Source organism: Misgurnus anguillicaudatus, chromosome 9 (assembly GCF_027580225.2).
Source record: "Misgurnus anguillicaudatus chromosome 9, ASM2758022v2, whole genome shotgun sequence".
NCBI lineage: Eukaryota > Metazoa > Chordata > Actinopteri > Cypriniformes > Cobitidae > Misgurnus > Misgurnus anguillicaudatus.
The window spans coordinates 26003208-26020566 of NC_073345.2; the positions used below are offsets into that span (position 1 = coordinate 26003208).

General features: G+C 38.9%; 1 protein-coding gene across 2 annotated transcripts in view; it reads left to right on the top strand.

Moving 5' to 3' along the window:
• The first annotated feature begins 6901 nt into the window (after positions 1-6901).
• ulk1b (unc-51 like autophagy activating kinase 1) overlaps positions 6902-17359 on the top strand; it is a 30365-nt gene continuing 19907 nt past the window's right edge. For both annotated transcript variants that reach the window (XM_073871360.1, XM_073871361.1), the window contains exons 1-6: positions 6902-7529; positions 7990-8082; positions 8166-8207; positions 14610-14642; positions 15848-15884; positions 16746-16919. In XM_073871360.1, coding sequence (XP_073727461.1) covers positions 7440-7529; positions 7990-8082; positions 8166-8207; positions 14610-14642; positions 15848-15884; positions 16746-16919 — 469 coding nt within the window. In that variant the 5' untranslated portion in view covers positions 6902-7439. The remainder of the gene's footprint in view (positions 7530-7989; positions 8083-8165; positions 8208-14609; positions 14643-15847; positions 15885-16745; positions 16920-17359) is intronic.

Sequence of the window (17359 nt, forward strand, 5' to 3'; positions counted from 1 at the left end):
CCCAGCTCCAGCTGTCTGAGTACTGCACTGATGCAAGAATCTGCCCTCTGCTTCTCCCGCATCTCAGTGGGTGTTATCATCGGGATGACGTTCACACCGTCTAGCTGGCATTCCTCTTCAAAGCCCTCTGGAATAGCACTTGAATGGTGGGCAAGCGACATAACCAAAGTAGTTCCAGGCAATGTTCCTTCATCATGAACCATGTGCTTCTCACAGATGGCCTTGATGGTGCTTTCATCCATTTCTGTTGACAGGTGTCTTTTTGTGAACTGCTGTATCCTCTCCATCTCTTTCCGGGACGATGAGTCATCAGGTAGCCTATCATGTGGACGTCTGGACAGCCCGTCTGCATCCTGATTCTGCTTCCCAGCCCTGTACTGCAGCTGGAAATCGAAGGTTGACAGATCAGCTAACCACCTGTAGCTTGTGGCATCAAGCTTGGCAGAGGTAAGTATGTAGGTCAATGGGTTACTATCAGTGACAGCAAGAAATGGGCGTCCGTAGAGGTAGTCTTGAAATTTTTCTGTAATTGCCCACTTAAGGGCAAGAAATTCCAACTTGTGGGCAGGGTACCTGCTTTCACATCTTGATAGACCACGGCTTGCATAGGCGATGACTCTCTTCTGTCCTTGTTGCTCCTGGTAGAGTGCTGCACCAAGACCTGAAGTGCTGGCATCTGTATGCAGGATGTAGGGCAACTTGGGGTCAGCAAACCCGAGGACAGGGGCAGTGGTTAGCTTCTCGATGAGAGTGTCAAAAGCTGTTTGGCAAGTGGTGGTCCATCTGTCACCGAAGAGGTCTTTTGGATTGTAGTACTTCTCACTATTCACTGTGGTCTTAAAGCCTTTTCTCAATGGGGGATATCCAGCAGTGAGGGCATTGAGAGGCTTCACAATCTTTGAATAGTCCTTAACGAACCTACGGTAGTAACCGCAGAATCCCAAGAATGCTCTCAGTTCTTTCAGTTTAGTTGGTCTTGGCCAGGTTTTTAAAGCTGTTATTTTCTCTGGGTCTGTTTCAACTCCCTTCTCAGACACAATGTGTCCTAAGTACTTCACGGAGGTCTGGAAGAATTTGCATTTCTCGGGCGGTAACTTCAGGCCGAACTCTTTCAACCGGTTGAGCACCCGCATCAATCTTTCCTCATGCTCTTGTAGTGTTGAGGAGAAGATAATCAAGTCATCCAGGAAGACGAGAGCCTGCTTCATGTTCAATCCTCCTATGCAGCGTTCCATGAGCCTCTGGAATGTGCTTGGGGCATTTGTTATCCCCTGAGGCATCCGGTTGAATTCATAGAATCCAAGTGGACAGACAAATGCAGTTTTCTGCTTGTCTTGTTCCTCCATTTCGATCTGGTAAAATCCAGATTTGAGATCGAGCACTGAGAACCACTTTGATCCCGTCAATGCTGAAAAGGACTCCTCCAGATTGGGTAAGGCGTATGAGTCTTTGATCGTCTGCAAGTTCAGCTTTCTATAGTCCACGCAGAGTCTAACATCGCCATTCTTCTTCTTGACGACCACAATCGGCGAGGAGAAGGGTGATTCAGATTCGCGGATGACTTCTGCATGAAGGAGTTGCTGGATGTGGTTTCGTACAGCCTCGATGTCCTGTGGGTGTATAGGCCTCGCTCTGTGCTTAAAAGGTGTCTCGTCACTAAGCTTTATGTGATGTTTGATCTTGTCAGTACGGCCAAAGTCAAGGTCGTGCTGCGCGAACACCTCAGGCATGGAGTTCAACTTTTCGGATATTCTGTCTTTCCACTTGTTACATATTGGAGAGTTACTGAAGTTAAATTCAATTTTTTTCTTGGGGGTCAGGTCTGTTGAGTGTTTGGAACCAAGAGTTTGAAGAGACTGGGCACTCTTGATGGCATGGATCTCTGCTATCACAGCCTTAGGGGGTAGAGTTATGTCATGGTCTGACTCATTCTTCAGAATGACTGGTAAGCAGTGGGGCTGCTTAGATGGCAGGTTTGCTAGCCCGTCAGTTACCAGTATGCCACCTGGTAACGAAACTGCTGTTGGTGACTCTACTATCACCCACTGACTGCAGTTAGTTGTTCTGCAGCTCACTGATCCTTCAAAGACTCTTGTCTGACCGGCAGCAATGGTCTCAGCGTCTCTGCTGTGTAGTCTCACTTTCCCCATGCTTGAATCAAAAGTATGTCTTTGTCTGGCTCCTAGAGTTTTTAAGACTGCTCTGTAGCCATATGGAAGGGATTGGTAGTTCTGAGGAGTGACATCTGCATACTGCTCATAGAGAACATCTAAAGCATTGGTTCCTACTAGTACTGATGACAGAGTTGAGCGCATATCAGGTACAATTAACGCTAGTGTAGGAACGTCAATGTCCACTCCAAAGGTGCTCCTAGGGAAGCTGATGGTGACTTCGATGTAGCCAAGGTAAGGCACTTCCTGACCATTTGCTCCCTCCACCTCAAGCAAGTCACTTAATGAGTGGATGGGAAGATGAGACAGGGTTTCTTGATAGAAGGAGTTTGGGATTGTCGTGACTTGAGAGCCTGTGTCTAATAGGCAGCTGCATACTTTGCCACATATGGTCACTTGTGCAGTGCACCGTGCTCCAATCAGTCCCTTGGGCAGGTTTGCTGACTGTCTCTTGGTGGTAGAGTTAGAGAACATGTTGGAAACACGTCGTTTCTGTTTGGGACACTTTGTCTGTCTCCCAGTCCCTGTTTGTCCCTCTGCAGGAACTGGCTCTAAAAATTCTTAGGCTCTGAAGTGCTGTTTACAACATCCCATGCTTGCTGCTTTTCCTTCAACAGCTTTCCTTTTGAGGCTACCAGAGAGGGATTTGGTTCACCATCACACTGTGGCTTGATGTGTCCATCCTCTCCGCACCTGAAGCAGTACCAAGGTTTTGGTCTCCTGCTGCTGTTGGTCTTTTTATCTTGGCTGTGAGGTGTGGGAGTCTGAACTCCCATAAAACCAGGTGTGGGCACCTTCAGTTTGGGAGCTGGCTTAGCATGGTTCTTTCTTTGACTTTTCTGCGTGACACGTTCGAGCTGGGTTTGTAAATCTGCTATTTGCCTTTTCAGATCTTGAATCTCTGGTGAAGAAGAAGATAAATGCGATGTACTGCATTCTTCATCATACTGCACACAAATGCCTTGGTAATGGGATGACACCTTGGGTTTTGAGGAACTGAGATGGTGCTTCATCCGAGATGCTTTGGAAGCTCGCCTGTCTTCTGCTGTGCGGAGTAACAGCAGCAGTTCTGCAAAGGTAGGTGGATTTTGCTTTTTCTGCTCCAGTTGCAGCTCAGATATCAAGGTGTTGTCCCAACAACCTCTGACAAATTGTCTCAGAAGCTGCCTGTCAAACTCACTTGCAGAGACACCCCCCCTCCTGAGGGTGGCATTCAACATCACCTGCAGCCGTTGGAGGTAAGTTGAGGGTTTCTCACCACTGTCTTGCATTGTATTGAGATACTTTGCAAATAGGTTGTCGCCATCTTCAACGGTGCTAAATGCAGAGTCCAGGATATCCAGATATACACTTGGAGGTGTTTCGGGTGTCGGGTGCTTCGCAGTGTCAATGGCAGGTGGCGGGGGGCTTTCGGGGAGCTTCCGTGGTTTGTGCAGGTCTGATTGCCTGGTGTCTTTGAGAGGAGGTCCCACATTGGAGCGCCGGGTCTCATGGTCTGCCTCATTGTTGGGTCTGGGGAGATGCCCAGAAAAGGGTCGGATTCTTAGGGCTGTGTTTACATGCATAGCAGAGTCTTCATTTCGCACAATGTGTTCAACGATTACTTTCTGAATTTCTGGTGGATTCATGTCACAGAGTTTCAGAACAGATGGTGTCTCTTTGGCTGGTGCTGGAGGTGGCATCCAGTCGCCGCCTGGCTGGACATGCTGCTCTGGAAATGTGTTCTGAGGGCCAACCTGTGTGGCTCTTTGTGGAAGATGTTGCTCAGGTGATTTCAATTCCATGCTGTCACTTTGAGTCTCGGGATTCTCGAGGTCAACAGCATTGCTGATGATGGAGAGTTCTTCTTTAAGGAGAGTTGCAAGGTCCTTGCCAGTCTGCTTTGCTATCTCCTTCAGCTCAGAGAGGTAGGTCTGTGTAGCTGTTTTGCTAACTACAGGTGTGTAGACACTAGCTAGGGTTCTAATGCAGTAACTGTATTTAGCTGGGGAACTAGTGTCAAGTGTGTAGGGCAATAAAGATGCAAGTGCCTGTACAGCTGTGCCATATCTATATTCTATAATGACTTGCTTGTCTGAGTGTGCTGTGTGTGTGGAGTCTATTGGGATTATTCTTTCGATGGAACCATATTGCTTAAGAAAGTCAAAAAGTTCTTCATCTGTTTCTGTATCGGTAATGCCACTAACGATAACAGCATTAGGGACTTTTACATTGTTATGCTGGACTGCTTCCATGTCTTGTTAAGGTTAGACTCTAGTTTTAACTCTATTTTATTTTGATTAATACCACTCCTGGCTGCTGGCTCGCCAAATTTTATGTAGCACTTATGTCACTGCAATCGTAATAACTATGCTACTGGACCAGTTCTAGGTTCGTTGAGTGGTGTATGTTATATTAGAAAAGACACATGAGACATGAAAACTTATATAAATTAATTAGCAGTTTACTGAACAGGAATAAGAATGGAATAGGTAAGTTAGTAAGATAAATAGAATAATTAAATAAATATATAAATTATTCAATAAATGTATTGATAAATATTTACCCCACAAAATGTAGATCAATAAATAATCAATAAATATTTACAGTAAAAGATGTGTCAATAAATAATCAATGTAGATCAATAAATAATCAATAAATATTTACAGTACGATATGTATAATAAATAATTTTAAATCCTTTATATTTAATCTTTTCTTGTTTAAATAAGTTTAAATGGATTTAACTGGTTTAAGTATGGGTTTATTCTGGTTAGTTTTGTTCTTAGACCGGTCTATTAAATTTTAATCAGCTCTTTTAGAACAGTTGCTTTAACTATTTTTAAGCTATTTGTTTCTAGTTTTCTTTTAAGTTAACTCTTCTTTAAGGGAACAGGTACGTATTTTAGTGTGCTTATGTTAGTGTGATTGTTTCACTTTATAGGGTCTAACTCTTTCTTTGCAGGTAAAATGTAAGGATTTAAATGTTTCTTTTGTTTGTGCAATTGCTACACTTTGGAGTCTCACTGTTGTGTATGTTGTTAACATTGTTATTTAACTACAACACTCACTTTAACAGAAAACATAAAAGAAAAAAAAATACAATACATCAACCAATTTTCATTCATACATTCACCTATTCACCAATTTCTCTATTCAATAAATCTAAATTATTGTGTTGCAATTTCAGAATTTCAGTTCAGAGGATCCGTCCAATTCGATGTTTTCAAAGGTCAATGTCCAATGTGATTAAAAGAATATAGCTCAGTGGTTCACTTTGTTCATGTCAAACCGTGTAAGCGATCAGAATGCGGTGTTTCAGTTCTTGCAGGTTAAAGATCCTTGGGTTGGCTCGCCATCTAGTATCCAGTTGAAATATCTGTTCATTCGTATGCTGTCTCGCAATACGCTGATTATCCAAAGGTCCGATCCGGTGTCGAGCTGTCCACAAACTTTCCGTGTAGGGGAAAAAAACCTGGCCAAAACCGTCTTCAAAACACTCCTCAAAACCACCGCTAAGATGTTATAGGGATGATTCTCGATGAACAAAATATTAGAAGTGTTAAATAAGCCTAATTTTGGAGTTTAGTTTAAGGTGTCTGGATTCCGTGTGTATCTTATCGATTTTCGGTTAGCGTCTGCCGTTAATGTTAAAAAACAAAACAAAACAGCTCGTGCATAACTGTGAAAGTGTCTTAAAGGGGCAGAGGGATTTTAAACTAAAGGGATGGTTCAACATCATTAAAAGAATTGAAACTTTTACAAAATCAATATTTTAATATATTGTGTGGTTTCTAAATAACGTATTTATCTATTTATTGCAATTTATTAATTATATTATATATTATTATATATATTATTTATTTCACTAATATTATTTATGGTTCTATTTGAACTGTGGGTTACAATTGGCTACAAACCTACTGCCACACTTGTATTTTATATGTATCAATTTCCCAAATGCTTTTATCCAAAGTGACTTACAGTGCAATACAATAACATATTTTTTATCAGTAGGCTATGAGTGTTTTTCCCTGAGTTCCCTGAGAACCCATGACCTTGGGCTGCTATGCAATGCTTGCTATACAAAAGCACTTTAGCAGTTAATTTTACGTTATGGTTGGTTATATGAGACCTTGCTAGATATTGTATAAAACTGAGGGGTCCAAGTTAAAGTTAACTTATTGTATTTTTGTTTAATAGCCTACGTTAGAATTAAAAAACAGTAATTGGTTTTCTGCAGTGTCGCCATATATCCCCTAGGGGTCGTACAGCCACCATTGAGAACCCCTTTTCCGTTTTAAGACATTTTTGATGTTACATTTTGACATAATCGTATTTTGATAATCGTATTTTAGTACTGAGTTAGTTTGTGAAGCAATTCGTTAAGAAGTAAAATTAATTTATATATTTTCTTTTTTTATAAAGCCAGTTTTCTTTTGTAACCTACTAAAAAGGAATACATAAAATAAGCTACGAAATATAAAAAATCTCAAAAGCTAGTTGAATTATATTTGGCTAAAACGGGTATATTTCTAAAAGATTTTAAAGAATTACAAATAAAGCCAGGGGGTACATTGCATTCACAAACAAAATAAAACTGCTAAAAATAAATAAATTAAATAAATAAAAGTGCCAGAATCAAAAGATAGAATAAGTTCAACAAAAAGATTTTTTGTCAATTTTTTGTTTTGTTTTGACATTGCATGTGACGTGTCGTGACAGTTCTCCTGACGTCAACGCTGAGCTTTCATGAAAAGGTCTCGCGCATGCGCAGCGCTGCAGACCTCGTCTAAATTGAGGTCTTTGTTGAGACCAACAGACACATCTTGCTCAAGCGTTTTTCAAACATATCAAGGCAATATACTAAAAGAAAACACTTCTTGATACAATTACGACTCTGCAAGATTATTGTAATCTTAACTATACGACGCGAGGATATGCCCAGACTTGACAACATCGGATGTACACAAACAAAACCTGCGTTTTCGTTTTAAGGTGGTATTTTCATCGTACGTCGTTTTATTTAAACATTCGCGACCAGTGACCGATAGACATGGGGAGCTGTCATAGTTAAAAGGAGTTGATCTCCTTTTTTCCTGGATATCATGAAAGAAGAGAGGAATATTTTTTTGGAAAGGCTGCCCATGGCATGCAGCAGAAGTGGGGTTCAACTTTCCAGCTGCCTCGTCCAAACAGAGGAAAAGGGGAGAGCAGACAGAGGATATTTGTGGGTCTCCCATAGTTCACATAAATAATCAACAAGCAACATTTGGGATCGTTGTGAGATATGGAGACTGTCGGGAAATTTGAGTTCAGCAGAAAGGATCTTATAGGACATGGTGCTTTTGCAGTGGTGTTCAAAGGCAGAAATCGAGAGGTGAGAAAATATATTACCTTTTTTTATTTACCTTGAATATTTGCAAATGTAGTGGTTTGATGATCGTGTATACAACTTTTGTTGTTGTATGCGCACTCCATTGCTGCAGACCTGACATACCACCTTAAGTATACTGTAGGCCTCGGGTACAACAGATGGAGGGGGAAGAATAAGAGATTAAATGCATAATACAGTATTAATATTACACGATCTGCTGTTATTACATATATATGGGGTATATTTGTATACCATCCCTTATAGATGTTTTTCTAAACGTAAACATCAAGGCATTTTAAGTGATATTTCCGGTTTTGTTACTCTGGGCTTTCATGTCAATCTTGACAAATATTCATCAAGATACTGTAAAACAAAAAACACATGCACTCCATTGGTAATTAACTATGGACATGTAACCTTCAAACAATTATGCCCAAGCCTCTAATGTATATTTTCTGCACAGAAGCACGATTGGGAAGTTGCAGTCAAATGCATCAACAAGAAGAATTTGGCCAAATCCCAGACCCTTTTAGGAAAAGAGATCAAGATATTAAAGGTAACCTTTGGTTGCATTTAACATTTCCAGCACACAAATTCGAGCAGTCACGTACAAATAATCTTTTATTTGTTTTTCCCAAGGAGCTGAAACATGAGAACATCGTTGCATTACACGACTTTCAGGTAAGATGATTGTAATATTATAACACTGCAGGTGTTTTAATAAACAGTAATGCCATTGTTTCCCCAAAGAAATAGCGGTTTTGTTAACCGCTTACTATCGCAGTTGGTTTAAGTCACAAACACTTGATGGCGGTTTCATGTTTAAGGTGTCAAAAGCAGATTGAATTGATTGTGTGTTAAACCTTTCCCAAGTGTGAATTGTTTCTGATTGCATTAATTTGATTGGTTCGGAGCAGTCACGTGTTCTTGTGTTGACATGACATGTGCGCTTGCTTTAATGGTTAACGTACGGAAAGCTGTGTTGCGGTGCATTATGGGTATTTGAGTTCTGTTTGCACATTTCATTCTTATTAATTTAGAATAGATTTATAGATGTATTATAGGTGTATAAACGTTTATATAAATATGGGAGCAACGCTTAAATCATAAAAAATATATATTTATTGATATTTTTAATTATTTTATGATAACATTAACCCTGGTTTTAATAATGTTTAGCAGCAATGTTTATTTGTGGATTGATTACTATTTGTATATTCATAGTTTTACTACAGATATCTTTTGTTAAACAATTATTTTAAAGGGATAGTTCACCTTAAAATGAAAATTCTGTCATCATTTACTCATCCTCATGTTGTTCACAAACACAAAAGAAGATATTTTGAGAAATGATGGTGGGCACACAGCAGATGGTGACCGTTGACTTCCATAGTAGGAAAAAATATTTTGGAAGTATTGTGATAATTGATGAATAAAATATTGTAATAATTGATGGTAAGCACATAGTTGACTGGTCCCATTAAATTCCATATTATTTTATTCCTACTATGGAAGTCAATGGTCACTATCTGCTGTGTGTTTACCATCATTTCTCAAAATATCATCTTTTGTGTTCATCAGAAAAAAAATCATACAGGTTTATAACAACATGAGGATGAGTAAATGATGACAGAATTTTCATTTTAAGGTGAACTATCCCTTTAAGAGCAATTACATGGAAACACTTTTTTAAATGTCAGGGTGAGAGATATCAATGTTTTCTTTTGAGTACTTACTCGTTTCTTTATTCAGTTCATTGGCTCTCAATAAAGCATATCTTGTATAACAGTGCAAGTGAAACCTTTCTGTCCAGACTGGTAAAATGTTTGATTGATGTCTTAACACGTTCCTTAAACAGTTGGTTTCTTCAACCCTCAGGGTCATTGTGAGGTTAATGTGTCAGGCGTGTATCACTGCCGGTGGAAGCCAGTTGAATTACAAAAGAGATGCTCCACCTTGTTCCTTTTTAATGTGTTTCCTTTGATGCATTATGTTTGCATATTCATAGATTTAGTCCCATGTGTCCCTTATGTTACGGCAGCAAAGTCCCTGATTATTACGCCAGAATGAGAGCACAGATCCCAGCCATATCCGCCTAGAAAATCGCAACTTTTCATTTTTCATTGTCTTAGTACACGATGTAACTACAGAGAAGTCAAGTTTTAAATAGGAAAAATATTGAAACACTTTGGTTATTTTTTAGTGCGATGCTAATGGTCTAATCAGATTCAATGGATTGTGCTAAGCAATGCTAAAAGTGCCAGCGCCAGACCCGGAGACCAGCCGAACGGATTCCAAAACGGCAAGAATCAAATGTTTAAATAGGGGAGATGGAAAATAAACATATCTTCCAAAAAAAATAGAATGACCCTTTAAAAAAACCAGGATACCCATCCAAAAACCCTGGTCGGACCATAATACTATTAAGTTTTTGGTACCATGTTGGAGCCGATGGTGTAGTGGGCAGCGGTCCAACATGTGGTGCTTTCGCACTTTTGGTGACCCGAGTTCGATTCCCGGCTCGTGGTCATTTGCCGGCCCCATACCCCTCTCTTCTCCCTGTCCTCTCCGCTATCACTGTTAAAATAAAGGCAAAAATGGCACAAAAAAAAACTTAAAATAAAAAAGTTTTTGGTACCATTAACTATTTCTAGTAAGGATCTTATTCATGCAAATTTGGTAAGGTTCACTATACAGACTACCTGTTCGCTTCTCACATCTCTTGGATGGTCACCACGTTTTACTGTGGTGTTGAATGTCTGTGAACTGAATGCCATTTAAGTTCAAAAGATGGTCTTGCTCACCCGGTGCATGTAAATGTTGGATGGAGATGCAAGAGTTAATCTGGACATCTTTTTATTCCAATAACACGTCATATCAGAGAGAGCTACGTAAACTAATACATAGTTTATAATGTATAAATGTATAAATATCACACTTCACAGAAATCAGTAATAAGGTATGAAGGTGTAAAAAATGACATCTCTGCTCAACATTCCCACTAAGACAGACTGAAGTTGTAGCATTTTCATTTTAAGTTAGACTTAGTAACATTTCACAGATGAAAACTAAAGTGGAAAAAATTGACATTGATGCATTTGGTAGACAATTGTATTCAAACTGCATGACAAGATAAACATTTTGTTGTGTGTTTCCTGGATTTCAACCCATGACTTTAAACACACCGGTTGATCTAAAGGAACATGACATGAGCAATATAATGGATGCGATTGAATCGGACTGCATTGCATTAAACATCATAAAACTTTATTACCCTTATCAACATTTTTCATGTAAGGATGACGGTTAAAAAGAGCAACGTTGCACTGTTATGTTTCCCATCCATCTGAATCGCCAAATTCTGCGCTGCTTCATCAGGGTCCCTCGAGTGTTATTTGTCACTAATCAGCACTTTCAGGTTTGCTGGTTGGTGAAAATGGGGGTTGCGTGGCCTCCACTAAAACCAAAAGCAAAACTTCATTAATGCTGAATCAGCAGCACGGATCAGCTGATTCGGCTCGATTGATTGGTTGCAGGGGGACACCTAAAGGGTGGAGGTCAGCTGTTGCTAAGTGATAAGGTCTTCTACATGCGTTATTCTATTTTTCGAGAGCCTTCATGCATGGGCTCTGAATATAACGGGATTGTGGTGTTGTAAAAACTGCCGTGATATAGCAAACAAAACATGCAGGAGCATCATGTTTCAGCTGATGTTTTTGCTTTGATGGTAGTTATGTGAATAGTTTAACGATTTGTGCCTTTGTGGTTTGTACTAAGCAGATGCTTTGCATGTTTGTTTATGATGATCACCATGATAGAGACTCATTCACGTTAACACCTGGTATTTATATCCGTCTCTTTTGTCCACTTTTGACCGTTTATGTCCTGATTACTTTGAGGGGATGGACTATGGGCGAGTTAAAACACGAGTTATAGACCATTTTAAAAGATGTAAACACTACTGGCCCAGAAACACTTCCTGTTTCAGTTTGTGACTGTTTTTTTTATTATTTCACATATATTATTATCTTTAAGATGTTTGTTTAACTTTTTGATTCAGTTCTATATGTTCTGATGGTTGTATTTTATCCCAACATTTATCTAGTGTTAAAAAACTGAAACAGGAAGTGGGTGTTGTTTACATCTTTTGAAATGGTCTATAGAATTTACGGCTTTATGTTGACCCGCACTTATATTATGTGGGAGTTTGTTGCTTGTGTTGTTAGTAAACATGCTGCACAATGTTTTGTACATGTATATGTAGGGTGGCCATTCGTGCCAGTTCCGCCGGACACGTCCCGACCGCATACGTCATCAAGGTTTAATATTTCAGGTTTGATTTCAGAAAAGCAACCGTTACATTTCAAGGTAAGAATAAAACTACAATAATTCTATGTCTTAAAAGAAATAAATCTTAATTTTCTAATGTATTTTAACTGAAATGTGAGAACCTCGATGACGTATGCGCGCGACTTCCGGAGAACGAACCCGTAAACATGCTCGGGACGTGTATGTAAGAGCTTTCTCAGATTTCTTTTAGGGCAATTGATGAAATAAGCTTGCGCAGCTTTTACAAAATGAAACAAAAATAAGAGGCGGAGAGCAGCCCCTTTCGTTTTAGTAATGATAACCTAAAAATTGCATGAACGCTGTGGGTTTGCTCTAGACGTCTGTATTTAGCACCATCCATTTGTTATTTGATAGACCAAAGCTGCAAAATCAGTAGTTCCCTTTATTTTAAGTTGCAGTGCACACGGAGAATAGAAATCGGTCACCATCTCACAGTTCACATACATTGAATTGTGAAAACAGAGAGTGTTAACTAAGCCTTTGCCATGTACCCTCCCCCTGCCTTTTTGTTAGCCCATTATGGCCCTGTGCAGAGAAACACACTCACACCATATGTGAGACAATCTAAACCAGCCTCAAGTCAAACTGGATTAATGTCAGCCGACACAAATAAACTGGTTTTGTTTTTCACTGTAATATGTATTCATTTCAAGTCCTGCTGTCAACATATTGTTAATGTTATGCATAGATTTGATCAGGGTATGTTAAACAATTTATAAAGTGGAAATGCTTATGTTTAGCCTTTTTGTAATTTAATATAATTTATAAAATTATAAAAAGGTTGAGTGCATTAATAAGGGCATGATGAACTGAAGCTTCTCCTTGATAGCTCAGTGGTAGAGCATTGCGTTAGCAGCGCAAAAAGGTTTCGAACCCAGAAAACACATATACTTATAAAAACGTATACCTTGTAAGGCATTGTAAGTTTCTTTAGATAATAGTAGGGCTGCAAAACGATTAATCGTAAATAATTGTTTGCAGAATAAAAGTTTTTGTTTACATCGTGTGTGTGTGTGTGTGTGTGTGTGTGTGTGTGTGTGTGCTGTGTATAATAACCATGTATAAATAAATACACACCAGGGTTTCCCACAAAAAATGTGTTAGTTAAGGTGGTAGGGTTGGGCGGGTGGCCACGGGCGGGTATAATCAAAGGGGCGGGGTGTACCATCATGATGAAAATGAAAACATTTTTATTAAAAACACTCAAATAAAACTTAATTTTGAAGAAACTATGACAGAAAATGAACACGTACTAGATTATTAATGAATTAAATGTTTTTAACAGATAACTTTTACGGGAATAGCTCCGTGATGAAGTGAAGCTAAAGGGTTAATAAACACAAACTGAAGCAGATGTTGTAGAACGTCTGGCGAACGATGATTGATAGCGTGAAGATTGCAAAAAACTGATTATTTCCCACTATTAATTACATTATCTTAAAGGAGTGTAACTACTGTAGCATGTAAATAATGCACATAAATAACGTGAGCAAGAGCGTGCTCAACAGTTAACGTTATATCGAATCAACAGGCACGTGCAACCTAGCTAACAAAAAATCATCAGATAACTTACTTTAAAGCAACACTATGTAGTTTTTTTACCTTTAAATAATGTCTCTAAAATAATTTCAGTGATAGAACAACTTTTAACTGGACAAATTGTACTGTTGCTCCAACCTGAGCAGCCTCCTAGCTGCTACAAGCACACTCTGAAAGTGGCAGTGGAGGGTAGGAAACACAGCCCCGCCCCATCCCCCTGCCTGCAGAAGAGTGTCTGATACCAGGCACTGTTGCGCTTTTCAACCATATGGGGGAGCTGTAAGTCATTTTTACATGGAAACTACATAGTGTTGCTTTAAATTTGCAAGAACTATAGACTAATACAATAACAGGCGTCCATGCTATTCTCCGAGATGCATTTGATGGCCTTTTGTGCAGCAAATTATTATTATAATTTTTTTGGACGACCTAGTTAAGGCGGTAGGGTTTCCCAGCTTAGGCGTGCCCCAGAACTCCAAAGTATATATTTAAGAAATATTTATGTGTATATACATTTTTAGATTTATATATAATTTATATTATACATAATTATAAATACTTATACATAGTTTTTTTTTCCTCAAAATTGCATGTGTATTTATATATACATAATTATTATACACAGTACACACACATATATATGATGTAAACGTCATGTCAAAAAACGTGTCTGCTGCAGATGTTTGAAGGGGTTTATGATAAAAGAGACACCCGCGTTTGCCAGATACTTGCTTAATCTTGTGTGTATTTAGAGTTTAGTGTTAAGTGAGTGTCTTGCGAGTATTTTGTGAATGTGAGCGTCTTTTTTATCATAAACTCTTTAGACGCGTGTGCAGCAGGCACGTATTTTGACATGATGCACGTGGTTCACGTGATGCAACGAACACACATTTTCACATGATGAGCAGCAACACACATGAAACTCCAAACACATATTTTGAATTTGCGCCCCTCGGAAGAGAAGTCACCGGCCGCCACTGGCGTAAATATAATGTAAATGCCATGGACTTGTGTGAGATTTGTGAAGGAATTCAATAAAAGGAAAATATGACCATGGTCAATGTCAAAGGTTTTTGTGAATGAATTTCTAAAGTACATTTTTGCTGTCAGATGTTCAATGTGGTTTTTGGACCATAACTGTACATAATGTGTTTGTTTACTGATTGTAATCCCAGTGCTTATCTCTCCTTCCAGGAAACAGCCAGTTCTGTGTACCTAGTAATGGAGGTAAGGTGGCATGTTTTCCCATCATCTTTGCTTGTGTACTTTGTCTATCCTGAATCAGTTAACACCTGTTGTTAACTCTGCACTGGGGCCAATAGAAGACGGCTATAGTTCTTAAAATACACACTTAATTATGGTACATTTTTACGTGTACATGAGGGTCCATGTATAGTGTGCAACTGTGCATGACACAGTTTTCAGAAGAATGCCATCGGATTTTTTAAACCCTACTTGCATTGTACGCATAAGTTGCGCATGCGCCTACAGAAGAATGTAGTATATGTAGCCCAGGAGATGCATTTTGTCGCAATGCACAAGCGTCAAACATCTGTGTACATGTATGAATAAAAAAAGATACTTTGCAAGGCTGTGTGTTTGACTGTGCATAAACGTAAAAAAAAAACCCTAAAAAAACGAACTACTATACACACTGAGCTTTATGCTGGATTCACACCAAATGCGATATAGGCGTCAAAAACGCGCTATTCGCACATAGTTGGACGCTTGAATATTTTAAGTTTACTCGCTTCATTCGCGCATGAAATTCTACTCATTCGAGACATTCACGTGGAAATTTGCGTCATGGGAGGGGCTTTTGCAACTCCTTTCGCTTCCTGTAATGACATCACTACTAGAGCAAGCTCCTGATTGGTTAATGCGGCGTGATTTTCTGCAAAGTTTAGATTTTTTAACTTGTGCGTTTACTGCGGCAACGCTCAATTGCGGCATTCACCCGTCAATTCACGTTATTCAGACGTGAATTGACCTCCAGATGCACGTAAATGCGTCTTTACAGTGATTTAACATTGAAGTCATTCGCGCCGGATACTCTATTCGCATTTGGTGTGAACGCAGCATTGGGCATGTCTGAATTTTGGCATGTTTTATATAATACTGTGGATTTTTCGAGTTTTTCTGATTGCTTACATCTGCCAGTATTTCCATTCTCCGAAAGCTTTTTTGAGTTCACAAAGGCAGCAGGGAACATAGGAAGGAAGTCTATCAGCATCACACAAAGGGAAATAACGGCCTATCTTCTCTAAGTGATTTGGTTTAATATGCATCTGAATACTTTCTCTACATGCGGTGAACTGAGTCCTATTCAGATGCAGGGGTTTTTCAAACAGCTTTGTTTGAAACTGAATAGAAATGCTGTGTATTGCACTGCTTTTTAGGATTAATGTGCTTCAATGTGCTTTCTTGTTTAGTACTGCAACGGGGGAGACTTGGCCGACTACTTGCACTGTAAGTATATAAGCAATCTGTGATGACCTGACTTTAGGATTTTACTATTTTTTTGTGGCTTTCATAGCATGACAACCTCCTTTAGAAAATGATGTGTTCATTATTTGTAATAAATAATAAAATAGGCGTTGTCAAATTGGATTAAATTCAGAATCCATGGGGCGTACAAAACATCTGCTTTGACAGAATAGGGTTTATACTCTTTACCCTCATTAATTTTTGTAATCATTTTGTCATTTATTTAAGCTTGAGTGATGAACAAAATTATATCAGATTATTTCAAAAACATGCAAATCTAGACAGGGAAGTTAGGTTGTATGGGAAAACGGATCCAAGGAAATGCAGTGCAACATTTGTTTAAAGAAAAATATGTGAATTTCAGACACAACAGTATTTGTTGTTTTTAGTTTGCTCTGTATTAATGAATAATAAACAATTAAAAATAAGTGAATCACTAAAGCGCAATACATTGCTTGCACAAGCATGCACTGACATGGTTAACGTGTTTTAAATTGTGGAAGCACTGCGTGGTGTATTTGAATACAATTTGCCTGTCAAATTTGTAATGTAACCTGTTAGAAATATATTTATGGTATAGACGGTGTAGAGATTAAACATCAGGGATATAAACTTTTTTTAAATCATCTATCTTAACGTTATATTGTGAACAAAGTGTCAAACTACTGGTCTAAACTGGACGATCCCTATGGAAACTTAATGGTGTCATTAAAATGTATTAAAATCTTAGTTTTATACCCAAAGTGGCTTCTTTGCTTTGAGCATAATTAGTACTGTATATTGTATGTATTGTAAAGTCTGTATATGAACTTGACTAATCTTTTCTGTAAATCTCTTTTTTAGCCAAAGGCACTTTAAGTGAAGACACCATCCGAGTGTTTCTACAGCAGATTGCAGGGGCCATGAGGGTCCTTCAGGGCAAAGGCATCATCCACAGAGACCTGAAACCCCAGAATATCCTGTTGTCCCACCCTGCAGGCCGAAAGTCCCACTCCAACAACACCTGCATCAAGATAGGTGTGACATGCATCGATATGTTTAAGCATCTAATGTATCATTTTTAAATGTTAGAAAGTGTGTGTGTGGAGGTACAGCTTCTTTAAGAGTCATTTTTTTCAGTTTTGTGTGCTTGCGAATGCAGGTGTCACTTTCATTGTAATTTTTTTTAAGTTTAAGCATTTAGGCCTGCACCAACTTGTTCTGCGTCTTTTGCTGTTACTTTTCTAAACAATTAGACTTGCATGCCATATACTTACATTGAAGGTGGTAAATCTTGTTAAAGCATGGAACTAGAAAATCTAATGGTGCTTTTCCATTGCATAGTACCCCACGATTTAGGTCGGGTCAGCCCACCTCACTTTTGCTTGGTTAGCTTTTCCATTTGTGCTGTCTACTGCTGTGACACAATACAAGTGAGAGCGTCATTGTACATTCCCATACATTCATTTATTTCTCAG